Genomic DNA, 27,953 nt, shown 5'->3' with positions numbered 1-27,953 from the left:
AAGAGAGCAGTGGTAGAGGGAACTAAAAATGGAGGAGGGGGTGTGCATTTCTTGTATAGCAATACTCTATGCAACAAGACTTCCTTTCCTCTAGATCTTAAGCCCAACGTCCCCTTCTAAGTTATGACTTCCCTGGCCACCCTATCGGCACTTTTTTACCTTTCCCCAACCCATACTTCCTGTGTTCCCTCCATGGTCTAATTTTCATTACTGTTTTTATTACATGTTATTACCTTGAACACTGTACTTAGCACACCTCACTAGCATGCTACATGTATTTGCTCATGTCTGAAGCTGTCTCTCAAATGTAAGCTCCAGAACGGTAGGGAGTTTTGTCTCTTGTGTTCCAAACTATCTCTGGCATTTAGAATAGCACATAATGGACCCTTGATAAACATTTGAATTAATTACTACGTAAACTCTGTAATCCTAATAATCGCCTGTAGAGAGCGCTGCGTTGCAGAAAGCTGTAGGGGACAAAGGCAAGTAAGGGCGCCGGTCGCGTCAGCCTGTGTGAGTCTCAGGGAGAAGGTTGCGGCTGACCCTGGCTTCATCTCTCTGTCCCTCTCATTCCAGGTTCTGTTAACCCTGGATGATGACCTGGATGTGGTCCACAGAAACCAGATCCGTGTCTTCTGAGCCTCCAGCTTTAAGAGAGGGAGAGGGAGCAGTCGATCTAGGTGCTGTTTCATGAAAATACAGGGACGGCCGCAAAGTCACCACTGCCAGATACTCCACTCCCGCTCTGTCGAGTCAGCTCTGCACGCATTCCCATAGGAAGGAGAGGGGCGGGAGGGAGACTCTAGCCTGCTAGAAGGAGAGCAGAGGGGAAGCCACGGGTATGGCCGTAGGCAAACCCTGAAGAGTCAAGAGACCCCCATCCCCTCCCGTGTGCAGCCCTGAGCTAGACGTGGACAAAAGCTGCCTCAAAGTCAACTCAATGTCTCGGGACCCCTCCCACTCTTACCCAACATTTGCCAGCAAGGGCAGAACAATGCTGCACGCTTCATCCAGCTGCCTCTAGGCCCAGAGAGGCCAGCAACTCAGGTCTCCTGCCCAGACACTTCAGGGGGACCCCTCTGCACCTCCACTACATCTGCTGCTCTAGACATCCCAGAGCACCAGCTCGCTCCTCTGAGGTCCAGGGATGACGCAGATTCCTCAGAGTCTGGCGGAGGGCTGAACCCAACCCCCTACCCAACTGGGATAGATATTTTAGTAGGACCAGCCAGTCACCTCCTTGGAAGGAAGGCTGTATGTGTCCCCCAGGTTCCTGACCCCATTAGAAGGGCTCTGGATTGGGCTTTTTCACACACCTGTCCTCACAGGTGACTGTCTCTGGGACCAAGGCTTGGGTGCTTACCTACTTCTTAGTGTCTTTCATCTCACCCCTGTGTGTTGACCCCACAACTCAGGCTCCGCTTTCTTCGGAAGGCCGTGTTACCCCCTCAGCTCCAAGGCAGAAGGGGAAACAGGAGAAACTCTTCTAGCAGCAAGAGAGGAATGACCAACAGGGCTGACAGACTGGCGACATCAGCATCAAGCAAACAGACCTCACCCTAAGGACATGGGCTCCTGGGGCAAATGCAGCAAAGGTGAAATTGCTTCCTCGTGCCTCCAATTCAGACAGCTCAATTCTGTGCCCACATCACCTGTGGAGAATAAATAATTGCTCTAACCAGGGGCACTGCACTGGGGTCCTCCATCACCAACCAAGCCCCCTACCTGCCACTTTATGCTGATCAGGGGCTCCAGATTTTCTCCCTGAAGTTCTCTAAAAGTAACTCTCAGGGTGAACACATTTTACTCATCCTCCTGAGTTGCGAAGAGCAAGCCGATTGAGGATTGTCTTTTTGGTTGCACCTGATTTTCATTCTCTCCCCCAGTAAAGTGTTGCAGAGCTCAGCATCGCACTTCACTCACACTGTCTGGCAATTCTGCTCCTGACAAGCCCCATTTGGACCAAGCACCCTCATTACCTAGCGTAAGATGTAATCAGAAAATAGACATATGAATGTGTACCCCATATATATTTGCCTGTGAAACTGAAGTCACCTGTCACCTATTTTCCTGATTGTTCATTAGAGAAATGGATGATATTAAAAAAATATATTATTCTGTCTCTAAAATATTTGCATAATGTTCAAAATCACATTTTGGAAGTTAGAAAAGTTTAAAAATGCAAAGATGTTTTTAATGAAGCTTTTTGTGATATGTTTTTCTAAAATGCCCCCAAATTCATATTTGGTTTTCTGCTCTTCTTTATTCCTTAGAAACTGTTGGATTCCATAGGCCACACGAAGGCCACCTATTAAATGGTGGTGTTAGTCTAACATCTAAAACAAATTTCAAAACTGTTTAACTATGGCATACTTGACCTAATTCTTTTATTTTAATGTACTGATGGTTTCAAATAAAAAAAAAAAGGTGCACTAAGGAAATGTGGACAAAGTCTGTTCGAGTGGCCCAAAGTGAATAAACCATGACATGCGTTACCCGTGCAGTTGCTTGTTTGGGGAATGTGTCCGTGGGAATGGGGCGGGGCTCTGAAACGGGGCGGGGGCGGGGCGCTGCCGTGTTCTTGACTGTTTTCTCATCACGTCTGTATTGCGCTGTAAACCCACACGCTGTGGTCAGTTCTCTTCGCCACCGCAGGACTGAAAACGCAGACCAAGCCTGCTCTTAGAGCTATCAATTCTAAACATACTTGGGGCTAGTTCTTTCTACAGTGCCCCAGCGCCGCGGCCGGAGGACATGAGGAAGTCATCCGACTGCATCCGTGGGGTTGATAGGAATGGGGGGGCGGAGGGGGACAATCGGAGCTTTTCACGGCCGAATGGCCCCCAGTCCCCAGGTAGGGCAATGCCCACGTGGCTTGCGCCTGCGCTCACGGACGTTGCTCGTTAAAGAAAAGCGAAGGTAACTCTGAAGGCCAAGTTCAGCAAGAGGCTAACCGGAGAAAACAGCGACCGTGAAGAGGCTTTTGGCCGAGCAGGCACAGAAGTAATCAGAGCCGGTCAGCGGGATCAGGACAGAGGTGTGGCAGCCAGAGGAGCGAAGCCATGCACATAAAAAAGTGACCTCTTCACACCTCTGACGAATGCTGGAGGGGCAAGCCCACCTGTTGACCTTGCATGGTTGAGGGATTAGCCCGGTTTTATTTTAGAAGCAGGAGAAGCCGGTGGAAAGCCAGAGTCCATCTGGGGAAGGGACTTTCCGTGACTGAAGGCACTCACCCAGCCAGCTCCCCGGGCCAGAGAAAGCAGCAGCCGCTTCCTTCATAGCTCCGAGCAGCCGCCGGAATGTTCTGTGGGGTCACCAAATGCATGTGTCAGCGAACCCAACAACATCCAGATGTTTCTCATTCTGGGAGATAGTGTCTCTTGGTAAAGCTTGGGAGAAAGGGAGAAACAAAGATAAACATTATTCGTGGAAGGAACGGTGGAGTCTGAGAAAGATTCTGGAGTCTGATTTTAGACCAAATATGTTCACATGCTCGCTATGTGACCTGGGGCAAATCGCTGGAGCTCTCTGATCCTCTCCTGTCACGTTCGCTACGTGAGGGAGACAGAAGTGGAGATGTGCAGAGCCCCAGGGGTAGTGCGGGGACAGAGGAGGGTGTCACGCACCCCGCCCCTCATGAACCCCACTGCGGGGCAGCCTGTCCACCAGGCTGGCCTCTCTCTCCTCTAGGGGCTCTCCATTGACACCCGCTGTTCCGTTTCCTGCCCTCAGTTCCAGGAGGCCCGGAAGGGCTTTCGGAGGGAGCTCTTTGCATTCAGAGATAATGTCCAGAGATATCAAACCTCCAGCCCCGGGGCCCCCTTGCCCTTTATTGCTGCACGTCACTGCCTCTGGCCCTTAATACTCCTACTCCAACCTAGATGAAAAATCACTACCAAAGCTACAGCCAAGTGGAAAATCTGGCTCTGTGTGTCACACCTCATCATACCACCATCTCTGCCCCGGGACTCTCCAAGAAACCTGGATTTTCTCCTTTCTCGAGTAGCAGTTCCTACTGTGGTTCAGGGAATGCCCTGCGCAAATGTTCCCCCGACCCTCCCTGCCCCGTCACCAAATGCTCTATGGGGAAAGCCTGGATGTTCAGCCCGCATGTAGATAGGCTTCGGCCTGTGGGAAACAGAAATGGTCCCAGAAAGAAGCAGGAGAAGCTCACCCAGGTTTTGAAATGACTAATATCGCTGGTGAAACTAAGGAAAAGCATTATGAGTAAAGATATGGTCTGCCTCTGCCTGAAGCAATGTAAAAGCCTTGTTTTGCATGATTCTGCCCAGTTTATGGTAGGTTTTTTGTGGTGGTGGTTAACCCTGTTTGGTGGAGACAGGATATATTGTGTGACTAGGTTTTAATGTCCCCTCAGCATTAAAGCACCAGCTTCAATGAGGTAAAGTGCTGCTAAACCTTAGGCCTTAACACACATGAATTCAAATAGGCTTCACGGGACTTGCAGATCAGCCTTCACCATAGGTTTCTAAAAGAGCCATAGTAATAGTTTGCTTAGACGGGACTCCTCTGCGAGAAGAGACCCCTACTCTGTGAACTCCAAGGGTGGACTTTTTAACAGGTTTCCTTCAAGTGTAGTCTTGCTGTTCTTACTGAAACACAAGGAAGACTAAATGGTTACCACTGTTCACATAGAATTACCTGTTGTTCTCCCAATCTCAGGGAAATGGACTCTACCCTCTTCCTAAATATCCCTAGAGTAGGGGATTTCATCATTTTCCCTGAACTTCAATTTTTAAAAAATTCCTTGGCTCTATCCTTTGTCCTTTTCATTACCTTAAAGTTTTTGTCATCTCAGATTTACCCATCTCACTGGTGATGAAAAATAACCGCCATATTTTAACATAGAATAGCCTTGAAGTCGTATCACATCTCAGTCAAGGGCTAAATAAAGTCTAGGTGTTTAACTCTTGTTCAGCACTATAGTTTTGATTTAAAAAATACGAGATTCAAACTGTGAAAGATTTTCAAGTCAGGACAAAAGAAGTCTAACAGCCAAGGCCACTACGGCTTGCTCCTGGGGCCCTTCCTCTACCCTATCTTCCCACATTCTTTATGAGCCGAAGTCATTTTTAGATGGCTACCGAGTTATCCAAAACAACTCAAAAGCTCTCTGTAACATTGCCATCACAGAAGAAAGTTGATTTGCATCTTGTGATTTTTATTATGTTGCCTATCCAAGCCTTTCATAAGGCTCAGTCCCCAGTCCTAGGCAGGCCCCTTCAGAGAAGAGGACCGATTCAGACCTGAGGTTCACTCTGCTTCTCTCTCAACATAGGACACCTGATAAAGTAACCTAATTTTCAGGAGATCCATTTCTCTTTTAACCCCTCCTTCCTCACCTCTTCTCTGTCCACTTACATGGAATCTGAAATACTGCTTTGGCTAATAGTCAGTCAAGAAGTACATAGGCCAGGCTCTGTGAGGAGCTGGACGCAGCAGTGGGCAAAACACATGGTCTCTTCCATCACAGGGAAGAGTCACTTGTGGTCCAAAACGGAAGATGGACGTGAAGCACATCCTCACAATTTGTCAGTTATAAGTGGGCCAAGTGCTCCAACAAGAGAGTGGCCTTCTGAGAATCTTATCATTAGACACAAAGCAGAAAAAATTCCACATAAGTATCAGCAATTTTTATCCCCAGATGTGAAGCCCTAAACTTGCTGCTGATACAACATAGCATCTCTCCTGCTTGAACTGACCATGTCCAATTTTTCATAAGGAAAATCAAAGTCCCAATTTTGATCTCAGCGGAGAACAGAGATCCAGAGAGAGAAAGTTGGAGTGGGGATCCTCTCAATCCATCCTCGAGGAAGCAAAAACTGCTCCAGCCCTAATTCTGAGGAACTGCAATGACCCATCCCTGCTGGAGGACAAGCAGGAGACTGAGCTTTTCCATCTGCCCCTTTAGTGGGGTCTTGCTGTTGGAAACCATTGTCTTCCCACCTCCAACCCTAGAACATTAGAGTCACAGAACTGATCATTAAAACAGCAAACATTTGTCATCAGTTATCATGTCAAGCATTTTATATACATTACCATCTTTAATCCTGAACCCCCACACCATGCCCCCCCCACCTCCCCCCCAACCCCGTGAAGTAGGCACTGTTTCTACATTTGCCAGATGGGGAAACCGACACTTAAGTCACTGTTGACTAGATGAAGCGAATGGTGCAGAAACCTGGATTCACAGCCCAAAAGGAGTAGTTTAAGAGACCAGAGAAAGGGAAGACCGATTGTGTTGTAAGGCAGGCTCTACTCTCATGTATGCATGTATCTATATGTGCAAACCACATAGCCTAGAATTATGTAACTATTGAACACATTAACAAAAAGAGAAGGTTTCAGCAAAATTCAGAAGATGTGTGTCTCTTATATAAACCCGAATAACAATGAAACCTACCGTGCCTTGGGAAAACCAACTGATAAAACCACGGCTTTGGATCACTTTGGCTCTCTTAAACTGGAACGGCTGGATTCACGGGAGGGCCGTTGCTTCATCTCTGAGCTTGTAACGTTAAAAACCAAAGTCCATTTTATAAATTCAGTGATCGTACTTGGCAAAGGGCTACAGGCCCAATGATCCATTTTAGATTAAAATACATGAAGCATAAGGTGTCAGGTTTCCACTGGAAGCCTGCTGGTTCAGAAACAAAATTAACAACGGAGCAAAAGCACAGGAATGTAGTGGGTTTCTATTTCTTAAAAAACATTCACAGACCCAGAAAATCGCCAAGTCAAAAAGTCTTCCAAAGCTGCCTCTCAGACTGATCTATGCTGGTCCAATAGATCAGGCAGAATCCACCACTCCTGTCAGTGGCTGAACCATCTTCCGACGTGGGGACGGGTCCCAGCTCTCCCCTCCTAGAAGAGAGTGGTTTCATCTCACCAAACTGAGGCTGAGGAACTAGCCTGCATTGAACTGGGGAATCGGAATTCTCCATTGGAAGTACAATGATAGTAGTGGTAAATGTTTTTAAATGTGTCCTGAAATAAAACCAAAAAAAGAACATGACTTGGTTTGAAACACTGATATACTGACCAATTTTCTTCTATCCTAAGCTGTCTGTTGGGCTTTTATATATATATTATTTATATTTAATGTGTATTTGCACGTTTGCCACTCAGCAGCATTTAAAAAAAAAAAAATGGGATTTGGGCGCCTGGGTGGCTCAGTTGGTTAAGCGACTGCCTTCGGCTCAGGTCATGATCCTGGAGTCCCTAGATCGAGTCCCACATCAGGCTCCCTGCTCGGCCGGGAGTCAGCTTCTCCCTCTGACCCTCTTCCCTCTCGTGCTTTCTATCTCTCATTCTCTCTCTCTCTCTCAAATAAATAAATAAAATCTTTAAAAAAAATCTTTAAAAAAAATGGGATTTAACCTAATTGAATCATGAGTTCCCAGAAAACTTCCCTAAAGCAGCAAGTTCTCCACCATCACAATTTGGCTTCAGTCTCTTTCCAAACCACAAATCTGAATATGATTAAGACAATGTACAAAAACAAAACCTGACCTGCCCAGCCCAAACTTAGTTAAAGGCTGGATTTTCATTATCTTCCCCCAAATCTGTAGCTTACTAGATCGTGAGAACATCGGTGGCACATTGCTAACCAATGAACCAACCTACCAGACTTCTGAACTTAAGGAGGCAGCAAATTAGCATTATCTCCCTAATTTCTCACAGAAAGAAGAAGAGGTCAAGGAGCTGTTGACATTGACCAACAAACTGTATTCTAGTGTTCCCTGCATTTCAGTGTCTTGGGTAAGGGATAAAGAAGTGAGGAAGGTCCTGGAAAATAATTGGCCACTTTACATTCCAATATTCCTTTGCAACTGGGTGAAAACACTTTCAAATATCAAACTTCATTTGTCCCTCATGTGAACCCTGTGAGGTAGGATAGATAATGTTCCAACAAATTAACTATGATGCAGAGACGTTAAACTGCTTGCCCAAAGTCACGCAGGCAGGGAACAGGAGCCAGATACAAAATACTGCCATTTCCTTTTCTTTTTCTAAAGAATGACAGTAAAACAGCTTTTAGATTTTACCGATTCAAGAAATTGACCAAGAGAAAACCGTCAGTTCAGACTTCTGCAGTTTTTTCTTAACCTTTTTTTCAGGCGTGTATAAACTATATTACATAACACACGTGCACACCCATATGCACCCACATACCCAGCATCCACCCTGAGATACGTTTCCCACATCCTTGTGCCTGATCCAAGTCAAATCCCTGCCCCAGAGATAACCACTGTTCTGGCTTTTCTCTGTATAGACGAATTTTGCATGTTCTTGAACTTCATATGCATGGAATTAGGCAGTATATGCTCCTTCTCGCCTGGCTTCTGTCATTCAATATGATATCTGTGAAATTCATTCATGTGTATCAACACCTTCTTTTTGTGAATATATGATATTTCATTTATCCATTCTCCTATTGTTGGATCTTTGGGTCATTTCCAGTTTTTGGCCACTGTAGAAAAAGCTTCTGTGAACATTCGTATACATGTCTTTTGTGAACTTCTACAAACATTTCTTCCAGGCTATATACAGAGTGCACTATGGAATTGCTGAGTCATAGGGTAGGTAAGTCTTTAGTTGTTTTTTTTCCTTGTTTATTTATTATTATTATTATTTTAGTAATCTCTACACCCAACATGGGACTCCAACTTACCACCCTGAGATCAAGAGTCACACGCTCTATACAACTGAACCAGCCAGGCACCCCTGGTAAATCTTTAGTTTTAAAGGATACTGCCAACAATTTTCCAAGGTGGTTATACCAATATATACCCTCATTGGCACCACATGAGAGTTCCATTTATTCCATATCTTTGCTAACACTTGCATTTGTCAGCTCTTTCAATTTTAGTTCTTCTGTTTGAGAGTAATAGTATCTCATTGTATTTTATTTCACATTTCTCTGATGACTGCTGATGTTGAGCACATTTTCATAAACTTTTTGGCCATTTATGTGAATGATTCTTTCAAGTTCTTTGCCTACTTCTAAAATTAGCTTATGAGTCTTTTTCTTTTCGATATATATAATCTTTGCTAGTATGTGATTTGCTGAAAAGAAATTTTCACTTTTAATGAAGTGTCATCTAACGATTTTTTTATGGTTGTGGCCAGACCATATTTCTTATAGTTTCTTCTAGAACATTAGTTCTCAAATTTTGTGATCTCAGGACCTATGTGCACTCCCAAAGATTACTGAGGACCCAAAGAGATTTTGTTTATGAGTTATAGCCATCAATATTTACCATGTGAGAAATAAAAATGGAAAATTCACAAATATTTATTAAGTCATTTAAAGATAACAATAAGCTCATTACATAACACAAAGAACATATTTTATGAAAAATATATCTTCCAAAACAAAAAAAAAATTGTGACAAGAGTGGCAGTTCTACCTTTTTGTAAATCTATTTAATGTCTGGCTTACTGGAAGATAGTTGGATTCTTGTATCAGTTTATGCTTTCATTCTGCTGCAGTATGGGTTTTGCTTGAAGTACACGAAGAAAATCTAGCCTTACAGAAATATATAGTTGGAAAAGGGAGCAGCTTTTCCAGATAATTGTAGATATTCTTCTTTAATACTCCACCAAAGCTCAACAAATTGTAGTTTCCCAAAGATTAGTTGCAATGTGGAATTTGAAACTATCATCAGTGAACTCTTCATGTTTTGTAACATTAAAATGCATTGGTCTAGCTTGCAGTTTGAATGGATCCTTTAACAGCATGCTTTGGTGGCTTGGAAAATCTCTGTTCGCTGAATTGTACAAATCTTCCAAACATTTGCACATTTAACTGTATAATATATACTATTCGTTGATACCACCAGTGATTTCATCAGAAAGGTTCTAATGGAAGACTTTCAAGCTCACAGTACTGGATATAATGATGAGCTCATTTCATTCATTTTTGAGAAAATGTCTACCAAATACCCAAGTCTGAAAAACCATAGATTTCAGTAATTCTTTCAGCTAAAACTAGCATTCCATGAAGAAAGCCACTATTTCATTCCAGAATCCTAACAGTAGTGCTTTTTCCTACAACAACTACCATACTTTGGTTTTCAGCAGATGTGCATGACGTTTGCTTTCCATGTGCTCACAGAATACTAAATATTAATGCAATGTTTAAAAAGAATATTAAAAGGAATTGTACTCAAGAGTCAAGACTTAACAAAATTATTAATCTGTATTGCTTAATCAAGGACATTCTAAAGTGAAACTGGCCTTTTTTTTTTTTACTGTGAGTTTATGATGATTAAAAATACAATGACTGAAGGGGTGCTGGGTGCATCAGTCGGTTAAGTATCTGCCTGTGGCTCAGGTCATGATCCTGGGGTCCTGGGATCGAGCCCCACATTGGGCTCCCTGCTCAGTGGGGAGCCTGCTTCTCCCTCTTCCTCTGCACCTCCCCACTGCTCATGCTCTCTCTTTCTCTCTCAAATAAATAAAATCTTTAAAAAAAAAAAGTACAATGACTCAATACAATCCCTATCAAAATACCAACAGTATTTTTCACAGAACCAGAACAAATAATACTAATATTTGTATGGAACCGCAAAAGACCTTGAACAGCCAAAACGTCTTGAAAAAGAAGAACAAAGCTGAAGGTATCATAATTCCAGATTTCAAGATATACTACAAAGCTGTAGTGATCAAAAGAGTATGGTACTGGCACAAAAACAGACACGTAGATCAATGGAACAGGATAGAGAGCCCAGAAATAAACCCACACTTATATGGCCAATTAATAAAAGACAAAGGAGGCAAGAATATATGAAGGGGAAGAGACAGTCTCTTCAATCAAAGGTGCCAGAAAAACTAGACAACTATATGCAAAAGAATGAAACTGAACCACTTTCCAACACCATATACAAAATAAACTCGAAATGGATTAAAGACCTAAATGTGAGACCTGAAACCATAAAAATCCTAGAAGAGAAGACAGTCATTTCCCTGACATCGGCCATAGCAACATTTTTCTAGATATGTCTCCGAAGGTAAGGGGAACAAAAGCAAAAATAAACTGTTTGGACCACATCAAAATTAAAAGCTTTTTCACACCGAAGTAAACCATCAACAAAATAAAAAGACAACCTAGAGAATGGGAGAAAATATACGCAAATGACATATACAATAAGGGGTTAATATCTAAAATACATAAAGAACTTATACAACTCAACACCATAGAACCAATCTGATTAAAAAATAGGCAGAGGACCCGAGTAGACATTTTTCCAAAGAAGACATTCAGATGGCCAACACACACATGAAAAGATGATCAACATCACTAATCTTCAGGTTAATGCAAAGCAAAACCACAATGAGATATCCCCTTACACCTGTCAGATTCAAAAAGACAAGAAATAACAAGTGTGGATGAGAATGTAGAGAAAAAGGAATCCTTGCACACTGTTGGTGGGAATGTAAATTGGTGCAGCCGGTGCGGAAAACAGTATGGAGCTTCCTCAAAAAATTAAAAATAGAAATACCATATGATCTGACCCAGTTCCACGACTGGGTATTTACCCAAAGAAAATGAAAACACTAATTCAAAAAGATATTTGCACCCTTATGTTTATTGCAGCATTATTTACAATAGCCAATATATAGAAGCAATCCAAGTGTCCATTAACAGATGAATGGATAAGAAAGGTATGATTGATGCACACACACACACACACACACACACACACACACACACACACACACTGGAATTCTACACAGCCATAAAAAAGATGAAGCCGTGACATTTGTGACAACATGGATGGACCTAAAGGGTATTATGCTAAGTGAAATAAGACAGAGAAAGACAAATACCATATGATTTCACTCATATGTGGAATCTAAAACAAAACAAACGAATAAACAAACAAAAAGCAGAATCAGATGTATAACTACAGGGAACAAACTGATGGTTGCAGAGAAGAGGCAGGTAGGGGGAGGGGCAAAATGGGTGAAGGGGAGTGAGAGATACAGGCTTCGGGTTATGGAATGAATAAACCATGGAGACAAAAGGTAAAACACAAGGAATATAGTCGGTGGTACTGTAATAGCATTGTATGGTGACAGATGGTAGCTACACTTGTGGCAATCATAGAGTAATGTAAAAAGAAATTGAATCACTATGTTGTACACCTGAAACTAATGTAACATCGTGTGTCAACTATATTCAAATAAAAAAAATTTTAAAGTAATACAATGACTATTTTTTTAAAGATTTTATTTATCTGAGAGAGAGAGAGAAAGAGCACAGGCAGGGGGAGCAGCAGAGTCAGAGGGAGAAGCAGGCTCCCCGCTGAGCAGGGATCCGGATCCTGGGATCATGACCTGAGCCGAAGGCAGATGCTTAATCGACTGAGCCACCCAGGCACCCAGGAAGGCAATGACTATTAGCACAGTAGTGGTGCCACTGCCTTGATTTGTGCTAAAGCACCAACAGTTTCACACGCCATTGCTTTTGCACCATCGGTGCGAATGTCAATATGGTTATGGCATGTGACACCTTAGTACTGTCATAAAAATAACTTTGACCTCAGAGATTCCCTAAAAGGGCCTCAGAGAGCCCCAGGGTTCTGGCGGCTACATTTTAAGAACCATCCCTCTAGAAGCTGTAGTATTCTACCTTTTACATTTAGGTCTGTGACCCAACTCAAATTAATTTTTGCGTATAGTGTGAAATAAGGAGGCCCAGGATTTTTCCCCTTCCATACTGATATCCAGTTGCTAGAGTCCCATTTATTGAAAATACCACCTTTCACTCACTGAAATGCAACTGGCATCTTCGTCATCAATTGACTACAATGTGTAATCTATTTCTGAGATTTCTGTTCCTTCCCATTGGTCTACTATCTTTCCTTGTGCCAATATCATACTGTTTTAAGTATTGGAGCTTTATAGTAAGCTTTCGATTTTTTTTTATTGAGATATAATTGACCTATTATGTAAGTTTTGGGTGTACAACAAAATGATTTGATATTTGTATCCTTTATTCTGCCAGCAATATTGTACAGTTTTGAGTAATTTTATTCTTTGGTAACACACTGGCTGGCAACATCAATAAAATGCTGAATAGATTGGTAAATAACGATCATCCTTGTCTTGTTCTTAACTTCAGGGGAAATTACTAAGTATAATATGAGCTGTAGTTTTGTGTTTTGTTCGGCTTGTAGATATATTTTGTCACTTAGAATGTTCCCTTCTCTTCCTATTTTGTTTAGAGTTTTTACCATGAATGGATGCTGAATTTTATCAACTGTTTGAGTTACCATGTGTTTTTTTTCCCCTTTTATTCTGAGACAGTGAGTGCATTAATTGATTTTAAAATGTTAACCTTGTATTCCTGAAGTAAGCCCCGTTCGGCCATGACACACAATTCTTTCCTTGTATCACTAGATGCAGTTTGCTGCCATCTTCTTTAGAATATTCGCATCTATGTTCCTTAAGAATATTGGCCTATTCTTTTGCTATAAGTTGTGACAGGTTTGGTATCAAGGTTATGTTAACTTCCTACAACAAGTTTGTAAGTGATTCCTCTTTCTCTCTTTCATGAGTTTGGGTAGATCAGTGTTATTTCTTCCTTTAATATTTAGATGAATTTTTCACTAAAATCACTTGGGCTTGAAGTTTTCTTTGTGGAAAGACATTTATGTATGTATGTATGTATGTATGTGGAAAGACCTTTAAAAGAACAGCTTTATTGAGATATGGGAATAAATAATCTCTAACAGCCTCATTTTACTCATTTTAATATTAGAATGTAGTTTATTCATTCATAAAACAAAAAGTTCAGGTGTAAGTGAGATAAACAACTGAGTATCTACTATTCAGTTCAATGGAACATACCAGTGCTTTTGAAGAACCCCTCCTTAATACAATCCCCCTCTCTCCTTTCCTAAGAAGCACCCATTATCCCGAACTTTGGGTTTATCATTTCCTTAATTTATAATTTTTATCACATCTGTAGGTATCCCTAAACAATAAATTGTTTGATTTATAGGAATTTAAGCTTATATCACTTTATGCTGTTCAAGCTCCCCTGCAACTTGTTTCCCCCCCCCTCAAACTTCATGCTTGTAAGATGTAACCAAGTTGGGGGTGCCTGGGTGGCTCGGTCAGTTAAGCTTCTGAGTCTTTTTTTTTTTAAAGATTTTATTTATTTATTTGAGAGAGAGTGAGAGAGAGCATGAGAGGCAGGAGGGTCAGAGGGAGAAGCAGACTCCCTGCTGAGCAGGGAGCCCGATGTGGGACTCGATCCCGGGACTCCAGGATCATGACCTGAGGCCGAAGGCAGTCGCTTAAACAACTGAGCCACCCAGGCGCCCCAAGCTTCTGAGTCTTGATTTTGGCTCAGGTCCTGAGCTCAGGGTCATGATTTTGGGGTCATGAGATCGAGCCCTGCGTTGGGCTCTGCACTCAGCACAAGTCTGCTTGTCCCTCCCCCTCTGCTCCTTCCCCTCCTCCCTTCCTCCCCCTGCTCCCATGCGCTCTATCTCTCTCAAATAAATAAAATCTGCAAAAAAAACCATGTAACCAAGTTGATGTGGGTAGCTGTAATAAAAGACCCATTTCTTATTCCAAAGTTCTGTGCTTCAGTTTCCTCCACTATAAATACGTGAGGAGGAGTCTAGCTGAATCATCTCTCCATACTCTTCCAGATCTGAAATTCTAATTTTACTTTTTACAATAGGTACAGAGGTGTATAGTTTGCTCGAACAGTATGGCACTGGTCATAATTATAATTTATTTGAGATTGACTCTTTGATCAGGAACACACTCCCCATGGGAAATGTGTCATGGTATTATTTTCAGACATTTTGGCAAAACTGGAAGATTACTTGAATAGAAAACTCTGGTATGCAAGAGAAGTCATTTTTAATACCGGGTTTGAGGCAGCACATGCAATGATCAGAAAAGACAGAATTCACAATGCAAAAATGCAAAGTTTATTTTCTTAAATAAAATACTATATTCATATCTATACAAATAATTATTACAACCATTAAAATGTTACATTTACCAATAAAAATTTCAAAACTTTAAACAAGAGCATGGTTCAGAATATTCACACCCTAATACAATGCATTTGTAAAAAGATGTCAAAATAAACTGGACCTATTCTTATATACAACTGTAGGACAATCCTGATCGTATTATACATATCTGCTCTGGATTCCATTACGAAACAAATTAGTTCCCATTAGAATTATAAACCAGGTGATTTACAGTAATAGGACACAGTACACAGCAGACATTGCTGGCATGGGAATAGATACAAATATTACACTATTAAAAGACGACAGTTAAGTTTTTTTCTGGTGACTGCCCTACAGTAAGCCTCTCACCCAGTGTATCTATAAATAATTTGTGAAGGTAATTATGTTCTCAGATTTTTCCCACCTATTTTTACCAAAATGAATATATATATATATATATATATATATATATGGCCTGCTGAACATGGAAGCAAATCTTTTCTTCACAGTAACACAACTGCAGCATTTTAAGCAACACTGTCTGGTCCCTTTCTTCTCGGAAGATCAACAGTTTAACTCCCTCAAAGGTTACCAATATAGTCACGTCCAGTGCCTCAATGACCCCACAGACGAAAATGGTTTTAAGACTTAAGGGATGGGGATAAAGAGATCCAGAGAAGTAAAGGAGTGAGACGGAGAAAACTCTGTAAGTTCCTATAACATGGTATGGTGTAGAGCTGTACACACAACTGAGCCAAAAAAAAAAAAAAAAAAAAAAAAAAAAACGCAAAAAACCCCCACAACTTATGATCATCGTTTTTAAAAGTGTTAAATTACAAGCGTTCTCTGTCTCATGAGATCTCTGGTGACAGATAATGCAGATTATCCATCCAAAATAACACCAATTTGAGTATTATAGCCAATACTTTCAACCAAAGTTGGCTCGTGTTTCGGAAGCATCTGAAAACATGCCTGCACCCGAGCCCTACAGTTGATAGGGTTTGTGCAAATATGGAACGATACTGAATGACCACCACCTACAAGCTCAGAGTTTAAAAGGAGTTTTGCTTCTAAATAGTACATTTTTTACAAGATCGGCATCGAAGATGGCTCAGAGAATGATAAGGCAACAGTGAGAAACATCAGCTGTTCTTGTGTTCTAGGTGTTTCTTTACATGGCACGTACCCTTCTGGCTGGTCCTTTGCTATACAACAGAGGAGTGGGTGAGTAGTATGTTCCAAGGGCTGGTCTTCGGACCAGAGGCACAGTTTCAGGTAAAGTGCAGTACCAGAATAGAGGCATGTGTCAGAACTAGAAGCTCTGTGTCCAAGAAGGTCCTCATGCTGGACTGCCTCAATCTAAACTCGGTGTCCCCCACAGACTCTGGTAAAAACACTGTCAGTCTCACACAGAAAATGTAGAATGCAGAGAGAATATGGTTAAGTCAAAAAAAAAAAAAAAAAGAACCCTTTTCTGTTGGGAGCATTTAGCCAAAAAGATACTTCAAGAAGAAATGAATTTCTGGCCTTTAATTTGCATATAGGTATTATAAAATCATCACTCACAGATTAACTTCACACTAGTTTATTTGGCTATGATTACTGCCCTTCTGGATGTACACAGCCATAGGTAATTATCTCCAGGCAAAGGCAGAATTTATACAGACAACAGAATTACAATTTCCAGAACCCTAAGATATCAATCCAAAGCCATCTGATCTTGGTACCACCTCTGCACTTTCTAAAACTCCCCCATGGGAAGAAAGCAAGTTCAACAAAACAAGGAACAGAACTGTATGGCACATTCAATATTTTAAATTAATTCTGAACTAACTTTGTTTCAAGAAATTCTTGTTGCCCCTCGATAGAACAGGAGACACAGTGGTTCCCAAAGCCAGGAATTGGGAATCGCTGATTTAGGAGCACGACTCACTATCACACAATGATCCAAGAGATGGATGGGCCCAATAAACCTTCAAACCTTCAAGTTTCAAGAGGAATAATCATCCTAAGGAAATGAGCAGGCTCCCTGCCACCCGTTTCACACAGAGCAGATTGAAGAAAAGAGGAGCCTAGGTACCTGCAGATCAGACGAAGGACAAAGCTAAGAAGACGCTGAGTAGTAAGTCTTCACCCTTTCTCAAATTTTTAAAACTTCACTCCCATTAAAATGTGTTTCCACATTTTTTTTTTTTTGAGTATAAATTTTAGCCTCTCCATGACATGGATAATGTTAGAAGGCAAGAGCAAAGCAAATGAATTTTCTTTAAAGTGTTTAAATAATTTTGTATTTTAAGAAGGCTGATTAGGAAAACAAAACAAAACAAAAAGGCTGATTTTTAAAAGTTGATCTTTATTGCGGTTCACCCTGATATGTAACTGGAAATTGCTGCAAAAGAATATTCCCTCCTCATTCTTCTCTTTCCACAGTTCTAATATGTTAAATTTCATAAAGCATGATCACTGTGGACTCTCACACCTTACTTAGAAAAGAGGTGCCATCCCTGGTTCCTCCAAAAGGTCTTACAATATTAAAAAAAAATAAATTTCCTGAAATGGCATAAAATATCCCCAAACAATTGGTATGTACCAAAAAAACCAATGACATCAAACTTGATTTCTTTTATCCATGACTGATATACATTAAAAATGTAAACATGATGAGAAATCTGAAATTTTTCACCTCATTAGAAATTACCATGTTAAATGTTTACAGGAATCAACCACTTTCTCTAATTGATTCTATGCGATCAACAACACTAAAAGAGATAGAAATAATTTAATTAATGACTCTCATTTGCAATTCATACATTTGTATGTCTGTCTATTTCCAGAAATTACAAAATTATTTGTGGAAATGGTCTTACACTCTATAGTCCAATATTAGCAAGCCAAGAATAACATTAAATTTACTATAACCAAAATTGACTGTTTCCTGCCACACCTTTGCCAAAAACTATATCGAGATTGGTAGATATTAAATAATAAATTTCCTCCCCAAAATCATGTAGCTCTGATTATCAAATACTTAATATACTGCTGGTAAATTTCATACACTCGTGCTTTTAAATCAAGTAAGATTACTGTACTCTGAACACTTTCAGAATTGAGTCCATATATACAATGATCATTACATATATACGCACATGGTCTGTAAGATAATTAGAGCTACATGTAAGCAGGAGCCAAATTATGTGCAGATGGTCACATCTTTCTTCAGATGGTCAAATAAGCTTTCCTTAAGGGTAGAGGCTCATTTGGGATCAAAGTAAGATGTGCTTGGAATGAAAGCTCTGAAAAACGTAAACGCTATCTCTGAACAGGGCTGAGCAGAATAAGAAAATCAATGCAACAGAGAAACAGCTGAAAGTACCAGGCTTTGAGGCCTTTCTATTGCAATGGTCAAATTGATCTTCTCCTTAGCCTGTTACCGTAGTTCTAATTACATCGAACAGTGCCCAGTTCTCCAGAACTCAACGGCCGCTGCGCTGTACGTGCGTGCATTTGTATGTGTATGTGAAAGACAGAGAGCGACAGGGCGAGGGAGGAGGATGGGGGAAGAAGAGCCAAACACATCGAACACTATCCTTGAAATTGGCAGGTTGGACCTTTCAACTACAGAGAAAAACCTGAACGTTACAACTTAAAACTCAGTTAAGGTAATTAAAAAACAAGCCATGAATCTCACTTTTTTCCCAATTAAAAGTGTTAAAGTACTGTGTTTATCTGTTGTCTTATTGAAGTAATTCCTATTCTTCGCCATGACCATTTTGAAGGAGAAAATACAGAAGCATTTCTTGTTTACCTTTTTTTTTTTTTTTGCCCCCAGGAGGCTGCTTCGGTGGGCAGCAGGAAGAGGGAGGAAGGTTTGGTAAATACAGTTCAAGAGGCACACACGACCCTTTTACCGAGTCTTCACAAGAGGTATTCGCCAGAGTTAACTGCTCTGACCCAGCCTGAGGAGGCATTTTCAAGGAGGAAAAAAATAAAATGCTGGTCCTTGGGTTCACTTCATTAACAGAGCAGACAGAACCATTTATATGTATCTCTCCCACTCCATCCCCTATTTGGCAGAATACAACAACAACAAATAATAGGTTTGAGAATATGAGTATATATGGTTGTTTTCATAGGTTTTAAGTTTTCAAAATTCAATATATTAGTGTGTGTGTGTGTGTGTGTATGTGTGTGTGTACATAATTAACTTCGAAGGGGCTTTTAAAAACCCTGACATCAAATTTTCCAATACTTCAGGGGGTCTCAGGTCACAATTTCCATTTCCAGATGGCAGGCCAATTTTTAAAGGACCAGTTAAACTTTAAAATCTATGTCTGTGTACACACACACACATACACACATGGACATATACAAAGACAATTTTCTGAAGCACCATTTCACATCCACCATCAGGAAAAATCATGAACAAATTCATCTTCTCATTATAATTCTACTATGAAGGGTAATAACGTAACATACAATGCCATATTTTAAATATAAATATCAGTAAGTGAAAATACTGACAGAGCTTAAAGACTCTGCTCAGAAATATTTAAAAAGTAAGGCTCAAATAATTGTGTAGATTCCAAACACACTATTTACTGAGCAGTCCCTAATGATTAAACAAATATAACAGAAATTATTTCAGGATCAAATGAACAGAATGAAGAGAGAACACTAAAACAAAATTCAATTGATGAAACAACAATCTTTAACTGAACACAAGCCAAACTCTGCAATACAACCGCTTTTATCCTTATGACCTGATGCAAAACGCAAGCACAAAATGGAGAACGTCTATGTACTTTGCTTTTTAGATTGCTATTTTTAAGGCTAAGTAAGGAAGACCTTTACATCTAGGATCTTGGCACAATTAAAAGATAAAATGGCTCTCTAATGTGAAGAACAAGACATTAAGTTCAGATAATTGAAGAATTGTTATAATTAAGAAAGAAGCCTCTACCTAAACCAAACCTTGGGAATGAAGGCTGATTAAACAACTCATTTATTTGCTAACGGCTTGACTTTAACCATGGACATTCATTCCATATTAATTCAACACCTGCCATGGGTAAGAAACTGTTCTAGATGCTGACATTGGCCAAGCATTTGGTGCTGAGCCACTACATTGTATCGAAGTATCTGGATTTTTGGGAGAGCAATTCAACTATCTCAAGTATCTACTTTACAAATGATCAACAATCAAGTTTAAAATCTAGGTTCTTTCCTACTACTACCCAGCACATGCCAAAAGGATCTCCCCCAACTTCCAGCTGATTAGCATTTAGGGAATATAAGATTACAAATCAAACTTGAAAATCTAGCTCCTCAGAAAATTTAAAAAGCACACTGTGCAGTTAAAAATGAAAGATAATTTGTTTTTGACAACCCATGATTCGCATCATCTCTGGCGTGACTTCCCTACATTCAGAAGGTAACTGGAAATTGATTATACAAACACACACACACACACACACACACACACACACACACACACGATCTCCTGCTCCATGTGCATTACGTGTGCATGCACACACAAACACATTTGTAGTCTCAGCCGATACATGTACATTTAGTCTATCAGTATTTAAACAGCTGAACTGCAATCATGACCTAAAATATGGCTTATGTTGTGGGCAGGTCTGTTTGAGGACTGCTTGGAAGAGTCAGAAGCAGAGGAGTTTGCTATCGTAAGCAAAGGTGACATTGCCGAGCCATCAGGAAGAGCTGTAGCTATTTCTGGAAACAAAGATGTCATGTTAAAGTTGGACAAGTGAGAGTTGGTCATGTGCATTGGCGGCATATCAGGGAGCAGAGGAAAACTTGGTTGAGCAAAACCGACAGGTCTGGGAGGAGACAGAATTGATCCAAATCGGTTATTTAGGCTTCCGCTGTTTACTTTCTCAGTGCTAGGATTTGAGAACATCTGATTGGAAAAATAGGGGATGGAAATATCATTGGACAGTGTAGGATGAGCAGGAGAGTACGGGGGATAGAAGGAGGGTAGAGTATTTTGGGGGTCTACAGGGATGAGGGCTGGCGTTCGAGTGGCACTAGGCTGAGTAACCTGTGGAATGAAAGAAGTATTAGCATTTATCGGTGGATTCATGCCACCCTCGGGAATAAAAGGAAAACCAAAATTTTGTGACAGTGTATGCTGGTCAGGCGCTGAATTATCATTAGGTACCTGTGGGCTATCGGGCATGAAACGAACAATACTTCCTCTCTTGTCTGTAGGGGGCTGCTGGCGTCCAAGAATCATACTACCACTAGTAGACAGAGGAAGATGGGGAAGACTCGGGTCAAAGACATTACTGTGTCTTTGGTTTCCAGAACGATTCCTTTCAGGCTGACGAATTTTGGAACCACTGCTGTCTTGCAAGGGATGCCTCGATCGCTGGGGAACTGAAGAATTAGTGGGACGTACAGGAGGCCCTTGCTCAGCATTTCCGTGAGACACGGACGGATGCGGCAGAGCTGGCCTTGCAACGCCATGCATGTTGGTTGTGGCTGGAGGGTTCATGTGGCCCTTGGTCCCATGACTGTCAGTTATCCTCATGGGATTGGACTTCTGTACAGAAACATTGGGACTTGTGTTTCGACCTTGAATATCTCCTGAAGAAGAAGAACTTGAGAAAGGAATAGTCAAGGTGCTGTTCCTGGTGTTAATTGCACCCAGGGACATGTCACAGCTTTCCCTGTTCTGACTCTCACTCTCTCTTCTGATATGGACACTTTCATGAGTTGGGGGACAATTATATTCAATTGCAGAGGACGGACCACACTGTGTGTTCCTCTGATGTTCTGAGAGTGATCTCTGGCTTCCAAGGACCTGATCACCAAGGTGAGGGGCAAGTAAGCTCTGCATGAAACTCTGGTGGCATGTATTTTCACTGTCCCTCGGTGGGATGGCATTTCCTGTTGGGATACTCTGAACTGGTGGATAAGGTAACCTCTTTTGGCGGTCGACTGGTGGTGCACCGGGGTTTTGACTAACTCGAAAAGCCTGCGACTGCATGCTCCTCAGTGATGATACAGGGTTTCCTATTTCGTTATTTCTTGACGATTGTACTTCAAAATTACTCGGGGGTTGCTGACTGGCTCCACTTGGTTTAAATGTCTGACAGTCAGAAAGGCGGATATCCGAGGCAACAGGGTGGTCCACGCGACCCTGCATATTGTGAATGGCTAAACTCTTATTCCTGGGAACATCAAGATAGCTTCTCATTTCGAGCTGATCCGAAACTCTGGAACCCTGAATCGATATGCCCATTCTCTGCTCTGAATTAGAAGATGTCTTTCCAATGAGGGCCTCAGCAGAGTAACTTGAAACTCTATTTCTCTCCGGCCTGTGTGGAGTACACGTCATGTCTGAAGGTCTAGTCACAATAGTTGGCTGGGACACCATTTGCTGCTCTATGCCTCTCGATGTCAAAAGCCTCTGCATCGGATTGTGCCCAGATACATGTTCTGAAGAAACCCCTGAACCTTGCTGCCTGCTTCCAACATCCGGCTGCTGGTGCATCATATCTTGACTGAGATGGTTCTGGGGATGGTTATGGTGGTTCCGGCTAGTTGAAGGGTTTTCACAGCTCTTCTCCGGCTGGGAACTTCCAAAGTGTTGCTGCATCTGCTGCTGCATCTGCTGATGGTGGGGATGTGGCTGACCACTCTTGGGGCGGGGCTGCTCAGTTCCGTGGTGCTTTGGTTGCAAGGAAAGCTGAGAGGCCTGAGTGCCCTGCACAAGACTCCTCTTTTTCTGCATCTGAACTTCCTGCTGTAGAGTCCTCTGCTGGTGGACGTTATGGGGCTGAGAGAGGACAGAGCTCTCAGCGTGAGGTACGTGATGCTGCAACTGATATAAATGATGCCTCTCTCGTAACTGCCCCGCTTGGTGTTGCTGCTTTAAGTAGAGGTGGTTACTATGCAGGTGGGCTACCCCCTGGGCTGGGACATGCTGTTGCAGGGCCTGGAGATGTTGACTGGCCTGTGTTGGCTGCTGCTCACCCACCGAGTTCTGAGAAGTGCACTGGACTTCCGTCGGCCTCAGTGCAGAGGCCACAAAATTGTTACTAGCTGGGAATAATCGCGTAAGGCCGTCTCCATGTGCTGGGTTGCTAAGAGGCACTGCAGAGCTCGCAGAGTCGGGAGGGAGCTGACTGACCATCATCTGAGCCTGATCAGAAATGCCATCTGGAGTTCGGCTCATCAGGGACATAGCCTCAAGCCTCAGAGGGGCTGGCGGACAGTGCTTTTGACGTTTAGCTGAAGACAACAGAAGATCATCTTGGACAGCACGCTTAGCAGAGTCTTTGCGGCTTTCCTGACTTGGCTTTAAGAGTGGCTCTTGGATCTGTGGATTTGGGATGGTGCCAGTAATGGTATTCAGCTGTTCCTGGGGATACTCAGTCATCAGAGGCGCTCCAGGAGGCTGACTGGTATAGGAGCTAGATGCCACCGTCAGGTTAACCGTGGCAGGAACAGTCGTTTGCTCTGAAGCTTGGGACATTCCGGCACAGCTGACCAGAGGATGGCTGATGCCGCTCTGGTGGATAAGATTATTCACACTCAAACTGGTGATGCTCGGTGGCTGAGAGGTGGAAACCTGTAAAGAGGCATTTGATGTTTTAATTCCTACAGAGCAACTTGGTTTCCCAAGGGGCCGATCCACTGTGGCTTCAATCGAATCCTGAGAATTAAATTCACTTGGTGTTGCTTCTGCCTGTCCTGCACCACCCTCTTTAGACAGCTGTGCTTTGAAAGGCTGGTCCCCCTCTAAAGGTGGCCCTTCGGAAGGCTTCGAAGTAACTTCCCTCATGTCAGCCTGGCTGCCAGCTCTTCCCTTTTCCAGGCTGTCCTGGTCAAAAATAGCTCTTGCCGCAAGAGCAACAATGTCTGTTTGCTCCACAAAGGTACAGCTGTCACACGTATTCGTCGTCGTACTGCTGGTGACATCCTCTCTAGCCGTTTCAGGAAGCATGGATGCCACCGAGAAACTACGACTGCTACCGGAGCTGGTTGACATGGGAGAGTCGGCCTGCCTGCTGACGAGCAAGGAACCACTGATAACCTCCGGATCGGGGACACAGGAGTGATGCGGCCCCGGGTCTCTATCGTCACTGTTCATCAATAAGAGCTCCTGTTTGGGATGTAAATCGACACCTGAATCAACTATTTTAGAATTTTCCGAAGAAAAATCAGGATGGTCCACCTGGACTGAAAGAGACAGTTTCTGAGGGTCTTTCTCTTTAGCAAGACCAGAGAGCAGTGCAGTCAAACCTTGCCCCTTTAAGAGACCTGTCGTTTGCATCGCAGCAGATGACTCCTGCTCCACCCGGCAAGGTTCAGCAATGATCTCTACCTCGGAAACACAGTCGGTATTTGCAGTGCTAGCGGTAGATGACAGACCAGAAACCTGAGAAACCAAAGTGTGGGGATCACTTGGAGATGGAATCAACACGTTGGCCGAAGTGCAGGATTTGGCAGCATCTGACAATGCCAAACTAGTTGGTGGCTTATCCTGAGATGTCTCTCGTTGCAAAATGGGGGCAGAATCTTTGGATTTTGCTGGGGCCATGACAAAATGTTCACTTGCTACAGATGCCTGGGAGGGTGAGCTAGTCTCTTCTGCTGACGCAGATCTGGGTACAGATTCAGGTATCACTGATTCAGAATTCAGAACATCCACAGAATGTGAACCAGAAACACTTATGCTATTTGCCTGGCACACGGCGACAGATGGTAACACAACAGGGCGGCTTTCCAGCAGTCCATCATTACACGATGGCTCTGCGGGGGCTTCAGTGCTGGGGCAGTCTAACTTGCCCACGTCTCTGACTGGATTCAGGGGGCACGCTGACTTGTTAGCTGCTAAGTGTTTCTTGGCACCTGGCTTCTTATTCAACCTTTTTGACTTCACGTTAGGTAAACAAGCTACGGTGTTCACTGAGGGAGTAGTTACTAGATTGTAAGTACTGGGTAGTGTGGCTGAATTATCCGTTGTCATGGGAGATGCTACAGTTGTTGTTAACGAAACACAGTTAACTGGGGCGGTCTGACTATTTGCAGCAGTTGGAGGATTGGCAGGCTGGCTAATAGACAACTGTACACAGCTTTGCCCAGCCATCTGTGATATGCTTTGATTGAGGCTGGCCAAAGCTCCAAACGTATTCAGGGCAACATTGGTATTTGGATCTTCGCTGGTGGTGGGTTGGATAATTTGCATAGGGGTTTGATTTGTAGTTCCTGATGAGGACATCACAGGCTGCAAAGCAAAGAGCTGTCCATTTAAAGAAATGGTTTGAGGCTGTTGTTGGTTTGACACGGTAACAGAAAAAGTTTGTGTTGAACTAGATGTTGATAAAGATGAAGGTCTTGGTAATATATGGACAAGATGCTTTCCTCCAAAAGTCTGTGGGGTCGAAACATTTTGCACTGAATTATTAGACCCTATTAGAGCATTGGCTCCATTGACAGGGAGTCGAACAGAACCAGGAGGTGGAGCCGAGAGGAGTGGCAAGGGGTTCTGATTAGCTGCCTGTATGATCACTATCTGCTGACCTACTGTTTGGTTGGGAACCTCTGCTCTCATCACCGCTGGGCAAGGGGTAGTGCTGGGGGGCTGAAGAATGATAACATTTTGATTAGCTGGCGCTGCATTCACAGCCGATCCAACGGGCTGAGCCATCTGAATAACCTGCATTGCTGAATTCAAAGGAAGGATATTTTTTGGAGGCTGAGATTTAACCTGTGGTTGGGCAATCAGTGGCTGCATAGGTAAAGACGGGCACGAAGGCAAGGTTACAACTACTTGCTCAACCGCCTGCCCATCTGCTGGAAAGGAATTACTCAAGTTGACGCCTGTAGCGACGTGTCTACCATGGTTGGTTGTGGTAGGGCTGGGACCAGACTCATTTACTACCGGAGTCACAGCAGAAGAAGGTGTCTGGGTTAAGGGCTGAATAGTATTTCCCGCCAGTTGCAAAGTAGTCCACGTGGTCTGTGTGTTTCCAGCAGAGGAAATTCGGGTAAGGCTATTCATGTTTTTTAAATCTGAAGCGCTAACACTTGAAGAAGGCAAAGAACAAGAAAGAGTCCAACTACTGTCCAAAGGGGTTGCAGAGAGAGTGCTTACAGGAGTGGTGGTCTTCCCTCCTCCGGGGGCAGAGGGGGCCACCACCGCGGTAACACCTGCCAAGTCTGCACCCTTGCTAATGCTCGCTGGACAAGAATCACCTACAGACCTGGGAGGCTGGGAGCAGACCGTGGTGGTAACTGAAACGACGAAGGTGGTTTGAAAATCATTTCTGAAATCCTGTATGCTCGGGCAGGACTTGCTTCCATGGTGCACATTTGCGGCAGTCGCCGAGGAGGTGGTGGGGATGCTTGTGGCACCAGGGACTGTTTTCTTCACTGATCTGGGGCTCTCTTGCCCATTCTTATTTTCAGGAGAATTTTGATCATTTACACATGTGTGCAAGGACCGATGGTGGTGAGGTTCAGGCCCAATGGGAACAGCGATCAGTGAGCCACTGGTGGCACCAAGCACACTCGATTCGCTTTCGGAGGTGGAAAGCTCGAGAATGTTGTGAGCAGAAATGGTAGCAGGAAGACAAAGAGGAACAGGCTGGTTGGCAGCCAGTGCAGAAACTGTGGTCGGATGCCATGGCTTGTTTTCAGGAGGGTAAACTCCAGAAATAGACACAGGAGTCACCAGATTGCAAGCCCTCTGTACTGGTACCACATTGGCAGTTTGCTTTTGTAAATTATGACCAACATTAAAGGTTATCCCCTGAACAGCTGTTCCCTGGCTATGTCCACCAGGCTGACTCCCATTGGAATAAACAATGATATTTTTTTGAACCTGATCACTGGGAATAACAACAGAGACCTTTGAGTTTTTAAGATTTCCTTTCCAGTGGATTGTGGGGTCATCATATAGGCATATGTCATTTGCTTTCAGTAACTCAATATATCGGCCATTTTCTTTTTGAATTTCTTCCAGTTGTTTACGTAGCTTTTTAATTTCTTCAGCTACAATATTAAAAATAGAAATGAAACAATTACCTGTTAATGTCAGTATTTATGGTAACTTAAGAAAAAGCTGTGTGCTAACTACTGCATTATAATTCTAGTATTTCTAAATACCTCAACTGAGAATCTTCAGTTCTTTTCTAAAGCAAATTCTTTCTCCTTTTTACAGTGGCGTATCAAGCCTCTATTGAATCCTTTTTAAAGAATGGAGCACTGGATGTTATATGAAAACAACGAAGCGTGGATCACTACATCAAAAACTAATGACGCAGGCGCCTGGGTGGCTCAGTTGGTTAAGCGACTGCCTTCAGCTCAGGTCACGATCCTGGAGTCCCGGGATCGAGTCCCACATCGGGCTCCCTGCACAGCAGGGAGTCTGCTTCTCCCTCTGACCCTCTTCCCTCTCATGCTTTCTATCCCTCATTCTCTCTCTCTCAAATAAATAAATAAAAATAAAAAAATAAAAATATTTAAAAAAAAACTAATGATGTACTGTATGCTAACATAATAAAATTAAATAAAAAAAAAAAAGAATGTATCGTTAAGGGTCAACAACCCAAAGGTCAGAAACTACTCACAATGTAGAAATTTCAAAATTCCCAATTCAAAAATTCCCAACAGGGCAGCTACAAAGGTAAAAGAAGGGAAGACATACTGATATCATGGTAACATGCTAGGAAAATAACACTGAATATCAATAAAATAGCATTTAAATGCTGTAACAGCGAACATTACTTGTGGTGGTAATAGATAGTCTCTTTTGCAAATGGCTTTAAACTCCCTTCTAGGGGCACCTGGGTGGCTCAGTGGGTTAAGCGGCTGCCTTCAGCTCAGGTCATGATCCCAGGGGCCCGGGGATCAAGTCCCACGTCGGGCTCCCTGCTCAGCAGGGAGTCTGCTTCTCTCTCT

General features: G+C 42.6%; 2 protein-coding genes across 10 annotated transcripts in view; one reads left to right on the top strand and one right to left on the bottom strand.

Moving 5' to 3' along the window:
• SIDT1 (SID1 transmembrane family member 1) overlaps window positions 1-2,436 on the top strand; it is an 89,283-nt gene extending 86,847 nt beyond the window's left edge. For 3 of the 4 annotated variants that reach the window (XM_027585459.2, XM_027585457.2, XM_027585452.2), the window contains exon 25: window positions 577-2,436. In XM_027585459.2, coding sequence (XP_027441260.1) covers window positions 577-639 — 63 coding nt within the window. In that variant the 3' untranslated portion in view covers window positions 640-2,436. The remainder of the gene's footprint in view (window positions 1-576) is intronic. The other variant, XM_027585453.2, reaches the window with a different exon arrangement.
• The window catches only part of USF3 (upstream transcription factor family member 3), a 64,798-nt gene continuing 37,410 nt past the window's right edge, over window positions 566-27,953 (bottom strand). For 5 of the 6 annotated variants that reach the window (XM_027585448.2, XM_027585445.2, XM_027585449.2 and 2 more), the window contains exon 7: window positions 14,984-27,044. In XM_027585448.2, coding sequence (XP_027441249.2) covers window positions 20,599-27,044 — 6,446 coding nt within the window. In that variant the 3' untranslated portion in view covers window positions 14,984-20,598. Of the gene's footprint in view, window positions 3,393-6,427; window positions 7,012-14,983; window positions 27,045-27,953 lie in introns of those variants that run through there. The other variant, XR_003518287.2, reaches the window with a different exon arrangement.

Source organism: Zalophus californianus, chromosome 1 (genome assembly GCF_009762305.2).
Source record: "Zalophus californianus isolate mZalCal1 chromosome 1, mZalCal1.pri.v2, whole genome shotgun sequence".
NCBI lineage: Eukaryota > Metazoa > Chordata > Mammalia > Carnivora > Otariidae > Zalophus > Zalophus californianus.
This window is presented reverse-complemented; position numbering and strand designations above follow the sequence as displayed.